Source organism: Aethalodelphis obliquidens, unplaced genomic scaffold (genome assembly GCF_003676395.1).
Source record: "Aethalodelphis obliquidens isolate GAN/ISIS:26980383/991018 unplaced genomic scaffold, ASM367639v1 scaffold51, whole genome shotgun sequence".
In the NCBI taxonomy this organism is placed as follows: Eukaryota; Metazoa; Chordata; class Mammalia; order Artiodactyla; family Delphinidae; genus Aethalodelphis; species Aethalodelphis obliquidens.
This window is the reverse complement of record NW_020837995.1, coordinates 9,010,706-9,031,797: the sequence shown is the minus strand read 5'-3', so window position 1 is coordinate 9,031,797 and position 21,092 is coordinate 9,010,706. Positions and strand designations below refer to the sequence as shown.

General features: G+C 39.0%; 1 protein-coding gene and 1 long non-coding RNA gene across 4 annotated transcripts in view; one reads left to right on the top strand and one right to left on the bottom strand.

Annotated features, from left to right (window-relative positions):
• The window catches only part of EXD1 (exonuclease 3'-5' domain containing 1), a 41,586-nt gene extending 26,518 nt beyond the window's left edge, over nucleotides 1–15,068 (top strand). For both annotated transcript variants that reach the window (XM_027083917.1, XM_027083916.1), the window contains exons 8-12: nucleotides 3,647–3,751; nucleotides 3,834–3,914; nucleotides 6,077–6,220; nucleotides 6,916–7,107; nucleotides 11,920–15,068. In XM_027083917.1, the coding sequence (XP_026939718.1) occupies nucleotides 3,647–3,751; nucleotides 3,834–3,914; nucleotides 6,077–6,220; nucleotides 6,916–7,107; nucleotides 11,920–12,579 (1,182 nt within the window). In that variant the 3' untranslated portion in view covers nucleotides 12,580–15,068. The remainder of the gene's footprint in view (nucleotides 1–3,646; nucleotides 3,752–3,833; nucleotides 3,915–6,076; nucleotides 6,221–6,915; nucleotides 7,108–11,919) is intronic.
• Nucleotides 11,000–21,092, bottom strand: part of LOC113608039 (uncharacterized) — a 56,106-nt gene continuing 46,013 nt past the window's right edge. For both annotated transcript variants that reach the window (XR_003428183.1, XR_003428187.1), the window contains 2 exons: nucleotides 17,655–17,705; nucleotides 11,000–11,989 (listed from right to left, as the gene is read on the bottom strand). This is a non-coding gene — a long non-coding RNA (uncharacterized LOC113608039). The remainder of the gene's footprint in view (nucleotides 11,990–17,654; nucleotides 17,706–21,092) is intronic.

Sequence of the window (21,092 nt, the reverse complement as noted above, 5' to 3'; positions counted from 1 at the left end):
TGAGAGCAACTCCATAGGCCACTAATGTGTACCAATCCTGAAGCCTGCCTCTCAGGCTGAAGCTCCAGGATGAGCGAAGAGCCCTCCTTCACAAAAAGACTGGAGAGTGTGCCCCAGTCCACTGTCTGTGCAGTGCCCTAGGGGTGGTAGCCTGCCAAGAACTGTCCCTCCGATTGCCACAGTCCCACGAGACCCAGGAATACAAGCCACCCTGGCCACCAGAGCCATGCCATCAAGGGGTGTCCTCTGGTAGCATCCTCAAAACCCAGGGAACCAGACACAAAAAAGTACAGAGGCAACTACTTTTAACATGTTGAAATGTGTCTATTTTCATTTTTTGATAATATGCTTATTGCTCTCTCTTTATTCATCAGTTTTACAAATTATTAACTTTTATTATTCTAAACAAAGATTTTGCTCACTTATAGCACCCACACCTCCCTAGAGCCTCCCAATTTAGTTATATCCCAATTTTAAAAGATTTTATTTTTATACAATTTTTAAAGGTTACTTTCCACTTACCGTTATCACAAAATTGTTGGCGGTATTCCCCATGTTGTACAATACATCCTTGAGCCTATATTACACCCAATAGTTTTACCTCCCACTGCCTCACCCCTATATTCCCCCCACCACTGGTAACCACTAGTTTGTTCTCTGTATCTGTGAGTTGGCTTCTTTTTTGTTATATTCACTCATTTGTTGTATTTTTTAGATTCCACATACAAGTGATATCCTACGGTATTTTTCTTTCTCTATCTGACTTATTTCACATAGCATAATGTCCTCCAAGTCCATCCATGTTACTGCAAATGGCAAAATTTCATTCTTTTTTATGGATGAGTAGTATTCCATTGTATATATACACCACATCTTCTTTATCCCTTCATCTGCTGATGAACACTTAGGTAGTTTCCATGTCTTGGCTATTGTAAATAATGCCGCTATGAACATTCGGGTGCATGTATGTTTTCAAATTAGTGTTTTTGGGTTTTTTGGGGGGGAAGTTATATCCCAATGTTTGGTTAAGACAGGATTCAGGCTATATGTGATTATGGCTATGTAACCATTACTCCTTGTTGGTCCAGTAAGATTGTTTCTTTTCTTGCCCAACTTTTTGTTTTTCAAGAATTGATAATTGCCTCATCTTACTAGCTTTGTTTTTCTTTCATTTGTGACAAAGCCTTCCCATATTTTCCCCTCAATGTAGTTTTTCACATGCTTACATCTATCTTGATAATCTGTGCTTCATCTTTGTCTTGAAGCCATCTTCCCTGGAGCCCTCTATCCTCCTGTTCCAATACAGGCTGGTGGTATCAAGCTGGAAGCTACAAGGGAAAAGGTCTGGAGGCTCACAATTGTGTGCAGACTCATTTTTCAGTCCATTACCAAACCTCTGCCCTCTTCTATATCTTATATTCCCAACTCTAGAGCCTCCCTTGTTGGATTTATACAGAGAATATATCTTCTGTCCTCCGTGGGAGTGGGAAGGGATAACTTGGAGGCTTACTTCTTCACATACAGACCTCAAGCCTATCCCTCTATTTCCAGCTCCTCACTGTCCTCAGTATCTGTCACCTTTAATTCCTAAACCTTTATTTTCATTTTGTGTTTCCTTCTTTGTTCTGTTTTTTCTAATCTGCTTTCTTTCTGTCAGTATTTCCCACTGCTTTTCTTTTTTTTTTGGCTGCATTGGGTCATCATTGCTGCGCACGGGCTTTCTCTAGTTGAGGCGAGCTGGGGCTACTCTTCATTGCAGTGCGCGAGCTTCTCATTTGCGGTGGCTTCTCTTGTTGCAGAGCACAGGCTCTAGGTACGTGGGATTCAGTAGTTGTGGTGCATGGGCTCAGTAGTTGTGGCTCACGGGCTCTAGAGCGCAGGCTCAGTAGTTCTGGTATACAGGCTTAGTTGCTCTGTGGCATGTGGGATCTTCCCGGACCAGGGCTTGAACCCGTGTCCCCCACACTGGCAGGTGGATTCTTAACCACTGCGCCACCAGGGAAGTACCTCCCACTGCTTTTCTTTAACTTTAAATTATTTAAATGTTTAACCTTCATCTGTGGTCAGATATTTTCAGGTATAATATTATGTCTTAAGGTAGCAAATATTTTTTAAGAGTCTTAAAGGTTTTTTTTGTCCTTTGGCCTACTTCTCAGGGCTGTTTCTGGGAATCTATCCTAAATAATTCAAAACATGAAGAAAAATTTCTGTGAGAACCTATTCATTTTGGCATCATTTATAGTGGTGAAAAATCAGAAGCCACTTAGTTAACAGTAGCAGACATTACAGTACATTTGATAGATCTTATGTGGCTGTCAAAATCGATGACAAATGAAGCATAGAAAAATGTTTGAAAGTTTATGAAAAGAAGAAGTGGGATATAGATTTGAATGCATATTATTAGAGTGTTATGCATTTTTTATATGAACAAATGGAAGGGGGTGTTGTGTGGCATGATGCACTGATTCACTGAAGAGATGAATAACAGCTGTCCATGTGCCTCACTCTGTTCTAGTGGTTGCTTTAGTTACGAGTGGTGAATCTGACATAATCTCTTCTTTCACAGAGTTTACAGTCTAGCAGAGAATTATTTTCCAAACTTCTATAATGTGTCTATTCAATTTTTACAATTAAAGAGGTAGAGGAAAAGCAGGGATTGACTATTTCAGGTGTCAAATTTTGGCAAACAACATGAAAGAGCTGAGAATGGGTGCCTGGTAGGCCTGGTAATTGTAACTGTATCAATAGTTAGCTCTTGAAATGACAAAGATGGTATCTGACTGTCCTGTGGCTGGCTGTCTAGACCTATTTGGATCTGTTCTTGCCTTCATTCTTTGATTCAGTAGATTATCCAGCTGTATGGCCTCTGTGACTTTTATGATCAGAAACAACCTAGAATACTTATAATTGTATAAAATTGATCAAAATGACAGTATTTCACATCCTACCATTTGTGCCAGTGTGTTTGTTGCCTGTTTTAAACTGCTAGAGGACAGGGATCTTCTCTTATGAGTAATTTTATGTAACACCCAACACAATCATGTGTATTATGGAACTCAGAGAAATAGCCTTTGGTGTTATCGAGAGTGAAATATTGTTCATTTCCCTTAAACCTATAATCCCTGCATTTTAGAATGCCATAGGTGAGACATAAAACATTAAAGAAGAAAAAAGCTAAAGGCTAAACTACTAGCTTGTCCTTTTCTTTCCTTTTGAAAATCACAGTGATAGTGTTTTTGTGTTTTGTTTTTTTTTTACTTAAGGTAAATTTAAACCTGTTTTCCCTAAGAATCAATGAGTGCCTATTGTTTACTTTAAAGATGAGGCTGTTAAATATTTTTCACATGCCTTTCTTTGTTGTTGTTGTTGTTGTTGTTTTTTGCAGTACGCGGGCCTCTCACTGTTGTGGCCTCTCCCGTTGTGGAGCACAGGCTCCGGACACACAGGCTCAGCGGCCATGGCTCACGGGCCCAGCCGCTCCACGGCATGTGGGATTTTCCCAGACTGGGGCACAAACCCATGTCCCCTGCATCGGCAGGCGGACTCTCAACCACTGCACCACCAGGGAAGCCCTCACATGCCTTTCTTGATCCTCAGATCCCCTTCCCTAGTTCTTTCTTATGTGTGTCTGGATGGTCTGTTGTAGGTGGCCACAAGTAGCCGAGTTTACTTATTTGACATTTTCCTTCTGGGAAGTCGTGTTTTCAGCAATGGACTTCAGATAGTATTAGAAGACAAGAGAATTTTGAAGGTGAGTGTGTAAGTTGATTCATCTGCTAGTAAGAATAACAGCCAGGTTCTAATAACTCTTTCTCTGTCTTCTGATTCCTTAGGTTATCCATGATTGTCGTTGGCTTTCTGATTGCCTCTCTCATCAGTATGGAATTTTGCTGAATAATGTCTTTGACACCCAGGTACATGCAGGGAAACACTGGAATCAATGCAGTGTATATAGCTCCTGTAGAAAATAGGCCTTATCTGATGAGTGATTGAAAGTCTTCTTGTGTGTGCCTCATTCCCGCCCACTTCTCATGTAAGATGTTTGTACAATATGTGAGAACATTTGGTGCACTGAAGAAGTACTGGAGAAAAGTTACTTGTAATTATTTAGGGTTTTTTCCCTTCATTTTGCTCCAGAAATTTTCAAATAAGAAGCAAGCTCCATACTCTGTAGCATTCAGAAACTCAAACAATTTTGGGGTCATTTGGAAATCTGACATGGATTCTTACTGTGAGGTGGACAGTCAGTCACGTCTATGCCTTTACCACATATGTATCGGTTAAGGCTGATGGCTAATTGGCATCTAGCTCAGGGATGCAGGTTGTCCTAGATGTTCCCCCAAAGCCTATACTGGCCCCAGATAGCCTGAAGATAAGCAGTTTTTCTCTGATCTAAAGGACCTAGAGAAATGAGAAATTCCCAGATTATACTAGATCTGGGTTTCTGGTTTGGCTGTGAGAGCCATAAACCCACTAGTTTTCATTATGTATTCTTTAAGTTCTTCTAGTCTTCTAGGTTAATGCCATGAAAGGGAGATCTTGAATATATAAACCTAGAGCCTTTGGAGAGGGGTTAAAATAATGAGTTAGCCAATTATTTTTTAACAGAAATTCCTAAAAGTTCAACTTTATGTTATTGTATGTGGTTTAAGTTTGCTCTTTATGTATCTGCTTGTAATGAACTTTGTGCCACTTCTCTTGTTTACATGTTCCTTTGGGTCTTCTTTCAAGAGCATTCACTATATAGAGATTGCTTCTATGCTTACTCCAAAATGTAACACAGTTGCTCATTGTTCCCTTGAGGCCATCAGGCTTCTTGATTAGACCTAGTATGTATTGTCTAATGAAGACATTGGCATATCTTTCCATATTTTTCTTTTCAGATTTTCATAGTACAAGAAGCAGGAATTCAGAATTATTTCAATTTGTTTTCCTTTAACACAGTGTATTAGTTTCCTATTGCTGTTGTAACTAATCACCACAAATTTTGTGGCTTAAAACATAAATTTAGGACTTCCCTGGTGCCGCAGTGGTTGAGAGTCCGCCTGCCGAAGCAGGGGACACAGGTTCGTGCCCTGGTCCGGGAAGATCCCACATGCCGCGGAGCAGCTGGGCCTGTGAGCCATGGCTGCTGAGCCTGCGCGTCCGGAGCCTGTGCTCCGCAACAGGAGAGGCCACAAGAGTGAGAGGCCCACGTACCGAAAAAAACAAACAAACAAACAAACACATAAATTTACTCTCTTACAGTTCTGGAGGTCAGACATCTGAAATCATTTGCACTGGGTGAAAGTCAAGGTGTCAGCAGGGCTGGTTTCTTCTGGAGGCTCTGAGAGGACAGTCTGTTTCCTTGCTTTTCAGCCTTCACCTGTGTTCTTTGGCTTGTGGCTCCTTCTATCTTCACAGTGCACCAATCTCTGCTTTCATCATCACATCACCTTCTCTTCTGGCTGTAGTAAAATCTCCCTCTGCCTCGTCTTATAAGAATACTTGTGATTACATTTAGGGCCCATCTGGATAATTCAAGTTAATCTCCCTATCTCGATATCCTTAACTAATCACAGCAGCAAAGTCCATTTCGCCATTTAAGATAACATTCACAGGTCCAGGAATTAGGATGTGGATATATTTGGGGGCTGTTATTTAGCCTACCACACACAGACAAATAATGATTGCAATTCTTAATTTTATTAGCTTTCCTTACCAAAACTTTACCAGAGTTGCTAATAAGTAGAAGTAATTCTTTAATTTTATCTTCCTTTCCCCATTCCTTGAAGGCACCAAAGAGTAATAATCATAAGGCAGGCAAATAAAAGAAGTGGAAAAGAAAATAGACAGGGACACATTAAAGTTGGGTGATCCTTTTTCTTTTTCTTTTCTTTTTTTTTTTTTATAATTTTTCAGAATAAGATAACCTAACAACTTTAAATTTTCTAATGGCATTGTCTATCATGTGGGTCCTTGGGAAAAATGGTATTTAAAGATGTTTCTCTAAATGTATTTCTGCTATTTCTGTCATGAGATAGCTCTCTGTATATATCCTACAGACTGGTCTGTTTGTCTTTTTTTAATGCCACAGGTAGCAGATGTCCTTCAATTTTCCATGGAAACAGGCGGCTTTCTTCCAAACTGCATTAGTACTTTACAGGAGAGTTTAATCAGACACCTTAAAATAGCCCCTAAATATCTCTCCTTTCTGGAAGAGAGACAAAAACGGATTCAAGTGAGTATTAACGTATGTCCCATATAACATTAATATTTTCAGGTGTCTTGTGAGTGGGATTATCAGCATATTATATAGAGAAATGACAGCTGCTGTGTAAGCGTATGAACATTGCCAAAATCTTAGTTGTTCCAAATGGGAACAGTTTGTTTGTGGTCTCAAGTGGAAAAAAGCCAGCATCCAGATTTGTTGGTTATCAATTAAAAAGTACTCTGAAATAAATTTTCAATTGGACAAGTGGGGATTTTATTGGGAATTTGGATTAAGGCAGTGGAACAAAAATCATGCCAATTATTTCTCCCAAAGTAAGATAGATTTTCTTCAGCTTCTAATAGCCTTGCATGCAAACTTAGGTCATGACCGTATTGGCTGCAATTTTGGCCATATAATCTAATCAGTCCTGCTGCCTCCAGTTTTGAATGAGAAGCCCTGATCTCTCTCTCTCTCTCTTCTTCCCTCCCTCCCTCCCCACATCTTTCCCCCATCACATACACACACTCACTGTATACACACAATAAATGTGTGTATGTGTATGTGTGTATATTCTCAGAAGGCTAGCCATAGTGTGAAAGTAGAAGGTAATAATTGAAGAAAATGACAGTAATGGTGATTTAAGTTAAGCAGCACTTAGATAAACCATTATTTTCTTTAAAGATTTGCTTACTATTCAGAGAAAATTGTTTTGGTGTCTCTAGGAAAACCCAGAACTATGGTTCGCACGACCTCTTTCACCCTTTTTGCTAAAAATTTTGGCCTTGGAAGCTACCTACCTGCTGCCCCTTCGCTTGGTACTCCTAGATGAAATGATGTCTGATCTAACTACCCTGGTGGATGGGTACCTAAACACCTACCGAGAAGGGTCTGCAGACTGGCTGGGAGGCATGGAGGTAGGTGCCACTCTCTGTGGCTGTGTTTTCAGGACCTCTGTGTCCTCATGGGGGCCACAGTGATACCCACTGTTCACAGCTGCACCAAATTTCTTTCAGCAGATTTGATGATAAATATTCTTGAAGCGGCTATAGCTTGGGCTTAATTCAGCTCCTTAAGCACTTTTTTTCTATATATATATATATATTTTATGATCACTGACATTTATTTCATATGATGCAACTGGTGATGTGCATTTCAATAAAACTAAAAGTTGATGTGCTAGAAGTCCTAACTCCTTTCTTAAATATTGTACCAATTTTCTCACAATATTAAGTTATGTTTCCAGTAAATATATCTTTCAAAGAAAGGGTAAATTTCATTAGTTATTTTTATGAAGCCAGCACAATATAAGAAAACTTATATTGTTGGCAAACTATTGCATTAGGCCAAATCTGGCCCATGGCCTATTTTTGTAAAACTCACAATCTAAGAATGATTTTTATAGTCTTAAAGGATTGTTAAAAAAAAAAAAGTATGCTTGTGGCTTACAAAGCCTAAAATGTTTACTATTTGACTCCTTACATAAAAAGTTCACAGGCTACTGCTATAAACAGTTCTCATTTAGGAATACTGATGCAAAATCCTAAATAAAATAATAGCATTTTTGGTACAAACTCCACTTAGATATATTATACTTTTCTATTAATGTGTCTCTGGATTCTAGTTACAAGCATGGTTTAATATTATATTAATATTTATTAATATTTAATATTATATTAAATTCTGTATTTTATTGGGGCCAAGAAAGTCTTATGATTATCTCATAAATGCTGAAAAAGTTCTTTTGTAACTTTTTTATATTTTGCTCTCACTGTTTAACAAGAAAAGATCAATGTAAAAATCCTTTCATAGTTTGCTTGATTGGAGAATTTTAATGTTTTTCATTTATCATTGTAAAGCCAAGGACAATTTTTTAACTTTTTAATATTTTGTTCTCACTGTTTATTGCTGAAAAAATTTGATAATATTCTATATACATTATTGATTAAAGTTGGAATAGGTACTTTAACATGATAAAACATATATCTCAGGCAAGAAGACTACCTAATATTTGATTGGGAACATCAATATCAAGAAATATACAGAAATGGTGACTATCACCACTACTTTAATACAGAAATGGTGACTATCACCACTACTTTAGTAGTTTCTGAAGCTATTAGCCAGTGAGGTTAGAAAAAAAAAAAAGATGAACTATAAAAATTGAACAGGAGGAATAGGAATGATGACTTGCCTATGATATACCTGAATACTGAAGAGAATCAATTGAAAAAGATTGCCAAAAACAAAAAGGCAGTTTAGGGCTTCCGTGGTGGCGCGGTGGTTGAGAGTCCGCCTGCCGATGCAGGGGACACGGGTTCGTGCCCCGGCTCGGGAAGGTCCCACAAGCCGTGGAGCGGCTGGGCCGGTGAGCCATGGCTGCTGAGCCTGCGCGTCCGGAGCCTGTGCTCCACAATGGGAGAGGCCACAACAGTGAGAGGCCCGAGTACCGCAAAAAAAAAAGGCAGTTTAGTAAAATAGGTACAAATATAACATAAAACTTAATAGCTTTCCTATATCCCTGTACACAACTACAGAATATAATGGGGGAAAAATTCATTTATAATTGTAACAAAAAATAGATTATCTAGAAATAAATCTAACAAGAAATGTGAAATATAGAGACGAAAAAAATGTTAAAGTATTACTGAATGGCATAAAAGAGGACTTAAATGAATGGGGACATTAAGTATTTTTGGCAATCAGTTATTCCTAAATTAACTTTAAAAAAAAATTAGTTTATTTATTATTTATTTTTTTGGTTGCATTGGGTCTTTGTTGCTGTGCACGGGCTTTCTCTAATTGCAGCAAGCGGGGGCTACGCTTCGTTGTGATGCGCGGGCTTCTCATTGCGGTGGCTTCTCTTGTTGTGGAGCACAGGCTCTCGGTGTGGGGGCTTCAGTAGTTGTGGCATGTGGGCTCAGTAGTTGTGGCTCACGGGCTTAATTGCTCCACGGCATGTAGGATCTTCCCGGGCCAGGGCTCAAACCCGTGTCCCCTTCATTGGCAGGTGGGTTCTTAACCACTGTGCCACCAGGGAAGCCCCCTAAATTAACTTTTAAATTTAACTTTCTTTTAAGAAAAATGCTAAAGCCATAATTACTTTGGCAAACTGTGATTATAGTGTTTATAGACATAAATAAGAATAGTCCTGTCAGATATTAAAACATATGTCTACACTAAATATGAGCGGTACATGTATAGGCAGATCGATGGAATAGAGAACCCAGAAATAGATCTCATATATATCAGTAATGGTTGAGATAAAGGTAAAATTTCCAATCAATGAGAAAAAGATAAGTATTTAGTAAATGGCCTCAGGCAATTGACTAACCATTGTGGGGGAGGAGAATCAGAGTTGGATTGTTATCTCTTTCTGCTACACCAAAATAAATCCCATGGATCAAGTATTTATGTAAGAACTAGAATTATAAAAGTATTGGAGGGGCTTCTCTGGTGGTGCAGTGGTTGAGAGTCCGCCTGCCGATGCAGGGGACGTGGGTTTGTGCCCCGGTCCGGGAAGATCCCACATGCCGGGGAGCAGCTGGGCCCGTGAGCCATGGCCGCTGAGCCTGTGCGTCCGGAGCCTGTGCTCCGCAACTGGAGAGGCCACAGCAGTGAGAGGCCCGCGTAAAAAAAAAAAAAAAAGTATTGGAAAAAAAGTATTGGGACTTCCCTGGTGGTCCAGTGGCTAAGACTCCGCACTCCCAAAGCAGAGGGCCTGGGTTCCATCCCTGGTCAGGGAACTAGATCCCACATGTGGCAGTGAAGATCCCATGTGCTGCAACTAAGACCCAGTGCAGCTAAATAAATAAGTAAATAAGTAAATAAATATTTTTAAAAAGTATTAAAAGAAAATTATGTCACAGTAGGGAATATGTCCCCTCCCCCAACTTTACTGAGGAATAGTTGACAAAATTAATTGTGTATATTTAAAGTGTACATTGTGATGATTTGATATACATTGTGGAATGATTACCAAGATCAAGATAACTAACATCCATCACCTCATAGCTAACTTTTTTTTATGTAGTGAGAATGCTTAAGATCTACTCTCAGAAACTTTCAAGTATATAATACTGAACTATTAACTGCAGTAACCATGCTGTGCATTAGATCCTCAGAACTTATTCTTCTTATAACTGAAAGTTTGTACCCTCTGACCTACATCTCCCCATTTTCCTCTCCCTCAACCCCTGGGAACCCCCATTCTATTCTCTGATTTCATGAAATCAGATTTTTGTTTTTGTTTTTTAAGATTTCATATATAAGTGATACTGTGCAGTATTTGTCTTTGTCTGGCTTATTCACTTAGCATAATACCCTCCAAGTTCAAACATATTGTTGCAGATGGCAGGACTGCCTTCTTTTTTATGGCTGAGTAATATTCTATTGTATAGAATATTGTATTGTGTAATGTATATACATCACATCTTTATCCATTTATCTATTGATAGACACAGGTTGTTTACATATTGTGAATTATGATGCAGTGAACAAGGGAATGTACATATCTCTTTGCGATCCTGTTTTCATATGCTTCAGATATGTACCCAGACGTGGGATTGCTGGACCATATAATAGTTCTATTTTTAATTTTTTGAGGAACATCCATGTTGTTTTCCACTGTTTTACATGGTAATGTAAATTGCATCAATTTACATTCCGATCAACAGCATATGAGTTCCCTTTTCTCCACATTCTCACCAACACTTGTTATCTGTCTTTTTGATAATAGCCATCTTAACAGGTGTCAGTAACACCTCATTGTGGTTTTGATTTGCATTTCCCTGATAACTAGTGACTTCGAGCACCTTTTCATGTACCTGTTGGCCATCTAAATATCTTCTTTGGAAAATTATCTATTCAGGTCCTTTGCTCACTTTTAAATTAGAGTATTTGCATTTTTGCTATTGAGTTGTATGAGGAAATGCTTTTCTATGCAATACAGAAATACTCAGAACTCATAAAAGATGAATAAATATGACTTTAAAAGTTTTGTATGGCGAAAATACTGTGAACAAAGTCAAAGGGAAAGCAACCTAGGAAAAATTATTTGCCTCATGTAACAAAGAGGACATTTTCTTAATATATTCTTTATTGTAGCATTTATGTAATGACAAAATACTGAAGACAACCCAAATATCCATCCACAAGGGTTTGGTTAAACAAACTATTGTATATCCATACAGCCATTAAAATTGCCAATATGGAAAAATCTCCAAGACAGAATTTTTAGTTGGAAAAATCAAGAAGAATATATAATATTATGTAGCCACTTGTATAAAATAATTTTAGAAAGAGTTATCAAAATAAAAAGTTGGGGGAAAATAAAAATTGAAAAATATAATCCAATGAATAGATAAATATTTAGTAAGGGATCATATATGCAAAGACTGTCTCTGGAGGCTACAGAAGAAGCTGCTTTTTAGAGGATGCACCTGCTAAGGCAGTTGGGGCGAGGTTGGAATGGACCCTTACTTTTCATTGTATAATCTTTATACATACACACATGCACAACATACACACAAAATTGGATTAAAAATATTTAAATTACTTGAAAAATAGTACTACTATAGTTGAAGACACTAGAGGGTGCTATAAGAACACATTTGAATAGACCCTTGCTTGCCAAATACTAAGTGTAGTAGAAGTGATTTTAAAGTGATTTTAAGGACCACATTCAGAAATTTAGTTATAGTAGACTTGTGTTCATTTTCTTTTCTTAGCGTACATGTATGGAGCTCCCAGAGGAACTGCTTCGACTGAAGGACTTCCAGAGACAGCGCAGAGAGAGAGCTGCAAAAGAATATAGAGTAAATGCGCAGGGACTCCTAATAAGGACAGTACTACATCCAAAGAAGTCTATGACAGAGACAGCAGGGAAAAAGGGAAAAGTAAGAGGTTTCTTACTTTGTAAAAATTCTAGGCTAGATAAAGCTCCAAATTTTACATCTCACAAGGATGTAAATTTGCTAAAAGAAGAATCTAAGAGTAAGCAAACCACAGCGGAATCTCAGCATCTACCTCCCATAAAGGAAGAAGTCAGTGAAGATTCCAGTAACAAACGAATTTGCCCTGAGTCAGAGGGGTTTAAGGACCAGAGAATAACTCTAAAAGAATACCTCAAGATACCTAAACAAGAGTTTCAGACAAATTTATCTTTGAAAGAGGAGATAGAACAGTTACTGATGGTGGAAAACAAGGAAGATCTAAAATGTACAAAACAAGATGTTTTAGTGTCTCCTTCCCTTCCTCAGGAAACCAGAGTGTCTCCAAGTGACATTTTTCATCCTTTTAGAAAAGCTGTGCTTCCCACACTTCCTCCCTGCCCAGCTTTGGAGAAGACTGATTCCTGGATAAATCCAGATTCTCCCAATCTGCCTTAGAGATCTGCAGTTTGTTCTTGAGGCCAATAAAGGTGGCTTATTTCTTCTGCCATCAAGGCCTTCCTCAGTGCTTAAGTTTCTTGTGCTGTAAATTAGTCACAGGCTTTGGGGGAAATTATATCCTCTTGCTTGCTCCTATATTCTTAGAATTTGATTAGGATGGGAATGAATAAGTTAAATAATGGAAGAAGTAAATGTTCTGATTATGTCACTGTGTAGAAATGTTCCCTGTGGCCAAACTGAATTACTTCTCATAATTTGGGTTTAAAGGATTTGAAGAAGGGAAAAATTTTGGACTTAGTGTCTGGAAGAATCTATACTTGAAATTTTTTGTTGTTTTTTCTGGTTTGAAGGATGTTGGTAAAACTCTTAGCCATAAGTTTAAAAATATTAGTACCTGACAACTTTACCTGTACTTTTTTCCTTTTTAGAATATTAACTTTGTCAATTATACCTCAATAAAGATGAAAAATATTAACTTTATTTTTGAATTTTAAATGTTTGGTCTGTCTTATGTCATAGACAAACAATAGTTTATGTTATTACAGGAATCAATATCCCAGTTTTAATTTCTTTTCATTCCATTTACTTTTAGAGAGTTTTGTCCATTTCCCTAACAAAGCAGGGCCTTCTTTAGAGTATGTCTATTATGTAAACTTGAAGTTTGATTCCACTATATTTGCCTGGAGTTGGTATGCCTTCTTAGGGTGAAAGGAAGGTAGCCTGTACTGAGCCCTTTTTATGTTGAATACTTGCAAGTTGCTCATTCTTTTGTGTATAATAACCAGTAAACCTGGTTGGTATTAGGTTATCTCTCACTTTTCTTCATTGGGTCAGGGTAGGAATAAATTGGAATGTGTCTGCATTTCTACGTCTAGAATCCAGTGAGAAATCTGTAACTTTTTTTTTTTTTTCCGGCCCTGCACGGCCTGTGGGATCCTAGTTCCTTGACCAGGGATGGAACCTGGGCCACCTCAGTGAAAGCACCGAGCCCTAACCATTGGACTGCCAGGGAATTCCCTAGAAATCTGTAATTTGACTGTTATACAGGCCTCTACTACTTAGGGGAGACAGGGACAGTCTATAATTAGGAACATCCTTGTCTGTGTTCATTGATTCTATCATGAGTACCACTGAAAGAACAGCTGTGTCTTCCAAATCCCAGAGCCCAGATCTGGTCTAAGCTTAAGATGAAGGCAGGACTAAGAGCAGTCAGCTCAGCCCTGCAGTTGCTGTCCCTCACTTTGTCCATAGTTTAGAAGGTCATTGGAGGCCAAGGTGGTTTCTGGTTCATTCTGGGTGAATGTGTTTTCAGGTTGAGCCCAGAAAGTGGTTAATCTAGGTTTACTCTGGGAAGGGCATGAATTTCTGTGAAATTCATAGAATTGATTTAGCTTCTTATGGAACCATACCACACACAATTTTTATACATACATACGTGTAAATATACAGGCTACAAAGAAAAATGTGACATTCTTCATATTTAAAAAAAAGGATTCTTCTTTCATTATGTATTTTGTGACTAATAAAGAACAGGATTCTGTTGGACCTTTGCTGTACTGCTCAATATGGTAGTTATATGTGGCTATTTAAAATTAAATTGATTAAAATGAAATAAAATTAAGAATTCAGTTCCTCAGTTGCACTTGCTATATGTCCAATACTCAATAGTTTCATGTACCCAGTGGCTACCATATTGAACATCACAGATATAGAACATTTCCATCATTCCAGAAAGTTCTATTGGACACTGCTATTTGAGAAGTACTTTGACTCTCAGAACTAAATGAGCCTTCCGAGTTTCATCACAATATTTTCTTAGTGAAACGGTCACATAACTGGAACTGCATTTTTCTCCATATTCTAGCCTGGAGTGCCTACCTAAATTCTATGTGCTCAGATCCAACCATGAACTTCTGTCCTTTGCTGGATAGAGTGAAAAAAAAATCCCTGGGTTCTTCAAGCCCTGCTGCTAGTGCTCTGTGCCATTGCCATTACTTAGATTTCTTATCTAAATTTTGCTCAGATTTTGGAAAATCTTTGGTTCTTGACCCAACCAGTTGTTGAGTTCTTACTCTATATTTTTCTAGTTGAGAGTTTATAAACCATACTGCCTGCTTTTCCAAATTCTTGGAGTCTTGCTTCAGTCTACACTGAATTCCTGCATCTGTCCTACTCAGGTCTGACCTTTCTGTACATGATCTGCAGTTAGAGATTCTCACAAGCAATCTGATCCTTTTAATTTGGGAATTAGGAAACAGAGTTAAATGACTTCCCTGAAGAAAAGTGCTGCACTGAGAATAGAACCAGTGTTTCTTACCTCTTGGTCCATTCAGTGTTCTTTCAACTATAGTATGAAAAATCATTGCAGCAGCTTTGCCTCCAGTCTGGCTGTGAGCTTGATAAAGCCTAACATGACACAATATAATTTTAATACACTGGGACTTCCCTGGTGGCACAGTGGTTAAGAATCCACCTGCCAATGCAGGGGACATGGGTTCGATCCCTGGTCTGGGAAGATCCCACATGCCGTGGAGCAACTAAGCCCGTGCACTGCAACTACTGAAGCCCGCACACACTAGAGCCCACGTGCCACAACTACTGAAGCCCATGCACCTAGAGCCTGTGCTCTGCAACAAGAGAAGCCACCACAATGAGAAGTCTGTGCACCCCAATGAAGAGTAGCCCCGGCTCGCCACAACTAGAGAAAGCTCATGCACGGCAACGAAGACCCAACGCAGCCAAAAAAAAAAAAAGAATTTTAATACACTATAGCCCTGTCGTTGTTTTGACACAAGGCAAGTCACAGCAGCAAGCCAAGATAAGGCTTGGTGCATACTTGGGGAGCTGAGGGTGATTAGCCAGATGTACTTATCAAAAAGGCATTTACTATAAAGGTGACATCAATAAATACCTTACAGGGCTTCCCTGGTGGCGCAGTGGTTGAGAGTCCGCCTGCCGATGCAGGGGACACGGATTCCTGCCCCGGTCCAGGAGGATCCCACATGCCATGGAGCGGCTAGGCCCGTGAGCCATGGCCGCTGAACCTGCGTGTCCGGAGCCTGTGCTCCGCAACGGGAGAGGCCACAGCAGTGAGAGGCCCGCATACCGCAAAAAAAAAAAAATAATAATAATAAATAAATAAATAAATACCTTACAGAAAAATTTAGAAAATAATGAGAAAAAAATACTCAACTATCATCCTACATTATACAACCCTTCCTAGCATTTTGGCACTTTTCTTTCAATTTTTCCTCTCTCATTCTCTATCTCTCTACACACACACCATCACAACCATACCGTAAATACATTTATTGTGTTTTTTATATCAAGTATTTCTCCATTTTATAATCCTAACAACCAACATTTTAAACAGATGTTTCATTTTTAAATTAATATGCTATCAAATAGAATTTGGAAAATAGAGGAAAATAAGAAAAAAATTACTCATTTCTCTAGCCCAACAGAAAAATCAGGTAATATTTTTGTTAATGTCAGTGTTTATGCATAGATTTTACCCTCTACATAGTTATATATATACACTCTACTTTATGAATGTTTTCCTATGCTGTTATACACCCTTTGTAAAGATTTTTTAAATATATTTTTTTAAATTTATTTTTGGCTGCGTTGGGTCTTCATTGGTGCGCGTGGGCTTTCTCTAGTTGCAGCGAGCAAGGGCTACTCTTCCTTGCGGTGCGCAGGAGGTGGCTTCTCTTGTTGTGGAGCTCTAGGCGTGTGGGCTTCAGTAGTTGTGGTGTGCAGGCTCAGTAGCTGTGGCTCACGGGCTCTAGAGCGCAGGCTCAGTAGTTGTGGCACACGGCCTTAGTTGCTCCATGGTATGTGGGATCTTCCCAGACCAGGACCAGCGATCGAACCCGTGTCCCCTGCATTGGCAGGTGGTTCTTAACCACTGTACCACTAGGGAAGTACCAAGATTTTTTTTTTTTTCTGCACGGCTTGTGGGATCTTAGTTTCCTACCAGGGATCAAACCTGGGCCCTCAGCAGTGAAAGCGCAGAGTCCCAACCACTGGACCGCCAGGGAATTCCCAAGACTTTTATGACTACATAATATTTCTAAGCGGATACACCATGGTTTACTTAGCTCTGTTTTGGTATATTCAGGGTGTTTCCATTCCTTATTTCCTGCATTTTCCATGTTTTGAATCATTTTGTCAGAATGAAATTCCAGAAGTAGGTCAAAGAGGTTTTCTTGGTTTTGTTTTTTACAGCTCTTGCTAAGTTACTTTTCAAAAGTGTTAACCAATTATATTGCCACTCCAATTTTTGTAGTAATGATGCACCATTGAGAGCATTAGATTTTTTTCTTGAGAGGCATTGCATGTTTTTGACTTTCAAAATTCTAACTTCTTTATCCATAAACCTGAAAGGTTTCCTGTCATTTTTTGTAACTTACCTGCATTAGATACCATGAAGATTAATGAAAACATACATACTGGGAATATTTGAATTCTGATAAATGTCCCTGATCTCTAAGTAAGGACATTATTATGGGTAAAATATTTTAATCATATAAACCCTAAAATAAAACCAAAGTCTATATACTCATGATGAAAGACATCTTTGAAATGTCTTGGAACTCTCATCAGGGATGTCATAGAAAATGATATTTATTGTTATACGAAATGAGAAAGAATCTTAGCTAAATCGCTAGGTTTACCCTAAGACAAAATTTAATACATTCTATTCCACATACTCAACAGGAGTTGAGCCTGTAACTCTATAATTTAGTAGATCTCCTTAAACAGGAAAAGCTGTCAAATTGTAATCAGGGCATAATTAGCAACCCAATCTTAATATATATATTGCAAATAAAAAATGTCAAAAAAAATGTCGAAACTGTGCTTCAATTTAGTCAGTCATGAACAGCATTTCTTAAACAATGGAATAGAATAGAGAATATCAGTGCATTATACATAGTAAAGAAAAGTATCATTTTGTGAAACTTTTTTTTCTCTGTTGTATGCTAGAGTATGTGTACTTTTACTATTGGTTGCAGTAAAAAGCAGCTCAAGATAAGCATAGAAGGAAACTTGCATCTTTAAATACTTACACAATAAAACAAGAAAGATCTAAAACCAGTGATCTCAGCTTCCATCTTAAGCTAGAAAAGGAAGAATAAATTAAACTTGGGCTAAGTAGGATGAAACAAATAATGATAAGAATAGAAATCAACGGGCTTCCCTGGTAGTGCAGTGGTTGAGAATCTGCCTGCCAATGCAGGGGACACGGGTTCGAGCCCTGGTCTGGGAAGATCCCACATGCCGCAGAGCAACTAGGCCCGTCAGCCACAATTACTGAGCCTGCGCGTCTGGAGCCTGTGCTCCGCAACAAGAGAGGCCGCGATAGTGAGAGGCCCACGCACCGCGAGGAAGAGTGGCCCCCACTTGCCGCAACTAGAGAAAGCCCTTGCACAGAAACGAAGACCCAACACAGCCCTAAATAAATAAATAAATAAATAATTTTTAAAAAGAATAGAAATCAATAAAATTAAAAGTGGAGAGGGCTTCCCTGGTGGCACAGTGGTTGAGAGTCCGCCTGCCGATGCAGGGGACACAGGTTCGTGCCCCGGTCCGGGAAGATCCCACATGCTGTGGAGCAGCTGGGCCCATGAGCCATGGCCGCTGTGCTCCGCAACGGGAGAGGCCACAACAGTGAGAGGCCCGCGTACCGCAAAAAAAAAAAAAAGAAAAGTGGAGAGAAAAAATCAATAAAACCAAAACCTGTAAGATCAGTAAAATTGTTGAACTTTTACCCATACTGACCAAGATTTTTTTTAAAAAAGGCACAAATTACCAATATCAGAAATGAAAGATTATTATTACAGATCCTGTATATATATATATATTAGAAGGATAGGGACTTCCCTGGTGGCGCAGTGGATAAGAATCCGCCTGCCAATGCAAGGGACATGGGTTCGAGCCCTGGTTCGGGAGGATCCCACATGCCATGGAGCAGCTAAGCCCGTGCGCCACAACTACTGAGCCTGTGCTCTAGAGCCTGCGAGCCACAGCTACTGAGCCCTTGTGTCACAACTACTGAACCTGGTGCACCTAGAGCCTGTGCTCCGCAACAAGAGAAGCCACCACAATGAGAAGCCTGAGCACCGCAATGAAGAGTAGCCCCCACCCACCGCAACTAGAGAAAGCCCACGTGCAGCAACAAAGACCCAACGCAGCCAAAAATAAATAATAATATTTTTTTTAAAAAAAAGGATAACAAGGGACTACTGTGAACAATTCTATGCCCACAAATTGAAAAACTTAGTTGTAGTGGACAAATTCATTGAAAAATACAAAATACCAAAACTGATTCAAGAAGAAATAGAAAACCTGAATAGTCCAAAATCAACTAAATGCATTGAATTCATAATTTAAAACCTTCCCTAAAACAAACTTTGTTCCCAGATAGCTTTTCTGGTGAATTTCTATCTAAGGAAGCAATAATACTAATCCTTCCAGGAAAAAAAAAAGGAAGGGTCACTTCCCAACTCATTTTATGAGGCCAGCATTACCATATACCAAAAGCAGACAACAAAATTGCAAGAAAAGAAAACTACAGATAAATATATCTTATGAACATAGACACTAAAGTTGCAACAGTAACAAAATGTTGGCAATATAATCCAGAAATATATAAAAATAATAATACATCATGACCAAATGGAGTTTATCCCAGGAATGCAAGTGTGGTTTAATGTGAAAATGTAATACATTGAATTAACAGAATAAAGGAGAAAGACCATGTGATTATCTCAGTAGCTACTGAAAAAATTTTTTTGACAAAATTTTACATCCATTCATGGTAAAACAAAAAAACTGTCAGCAAACTAGGATTAGCAGGGGACTTACTCTACTTAATAAAGTTCTTTTTTAAAAAACCTACTACTGACACCAAAGTCACGAGCCAAAAAAGAAAAAATAGACAAACTGGATTTTGTGAAAATTGTAAAAATTTGTGCACGAAAAGACAATATTAAAAGAGTAAAGGGAATTCGCTGGTGGTCCAGTGGTTAGGACTCCACTTCCACTACAGGACTGCAGGGCAAACGTGTTCGAGAGTCATGGTTGGGGAACTAAGATCTCACATGCTGCTCAGCCAAAAAAAAAAAAAAAAAAAAGCATAAAAAGACAACCCACAGAATGGGAGAATATGTTTGCAAATCATGTATTTGATAAGGGATTCAAAGCCAGAATATATAGAGAACTCCTAAAATTCAGCAACAAAAAGCCAAACAACCTGATTCAAAAACAAACAACAGACTTGAATAGACATTTCTCCAAAGAAGATATACAAATGGCCAATCAGCAAATGAAAAGATGCTCAACATCACTAATCATTAGAGAAATGCAAATCAAAACTACAATGAGATACCACCTCACACCCGTTAGGATGGCTACTATCAAAAAACAGAAAATAAATGTTTGAAAGGTTGTGGACAAATTGAAACACTTGTACACTGTTGGTGGGAATGTAAAATGGTGCACCTACTATGGAAAACAGCGTGGTGTTCCTCAAAAAATTGAAAACAATTACCATATTATCCAGCAGTTCCACTTCTGGATATATACCCAAACGAACTGAAAACAGAGTGTTGAAGAGATATTTGTTTCCCATGTTCATAACAGTATTATTAACAATAGCCAAAAGGTGGAAGCAACCCAAGTGTCCATCAACAGATGAATGGATAAGCAAAATGTGGTATATGCATACAATGGAATGTTATTCAGCCTTAAAAAGGAAGGAAATTCTGCAATATGCTATGACATGGATGAAACTTGAGTACATTATGGTTAATGAAATAGCCAGTCACAAAAAATAAATCTGAGGTATCTAGAGTAATCAAAATTATAGAGACAGAAAGTAGAATGGTGGTTGCTCGGGCTGGGAGAAAGAAGAAATGGAGAGTTATTGTTTGTAGAGTTTCAATTTTGCAAGTTGAAAGAATTCTGGAGATTGATGGTTGCACAACAATATGAAGGTACTTCATACCAGTGCACAGGACTTCCCTGGTGGCGCAGTGGTTAAGAATCTGCCTGCCAATGCAGGGGACATGGGTTCGAGACCTGGTCTGGGAAGATCCCACATGCCGCGGACCAACTATGCCCGTACGCCACAACTACTGAGCCTGCGCTCTAGAGCCCGTACGCCACAACTACTGAAGCCTACGTGCCTAGTGTACGTGATCTGCAACAAGAGAAGCCACTGCAATGAGAAGTCCATGCACTGCAACGAAGCGTAGACCCCGCTCGCTGCAACAAAGACCCAATGCAGCCAAAAATAAAATGTAAATAAATAAATTTATTTTTAAAAATACCAGTGAACAGCACATTTAAAAATGAATGAGAGGGGCTTCCCTGGTGGCGCAGTGGTTGAGAGTCCGCCTGTCGATGCAGGGCACGCGGGTTCGTGCCCCGGTCCGGGAAGATCCCACGTGCCGCGGAGCGGCTGGGCCCGTGAGCCATGGCCGCTGAGCCTGCGCGTCCGGAGC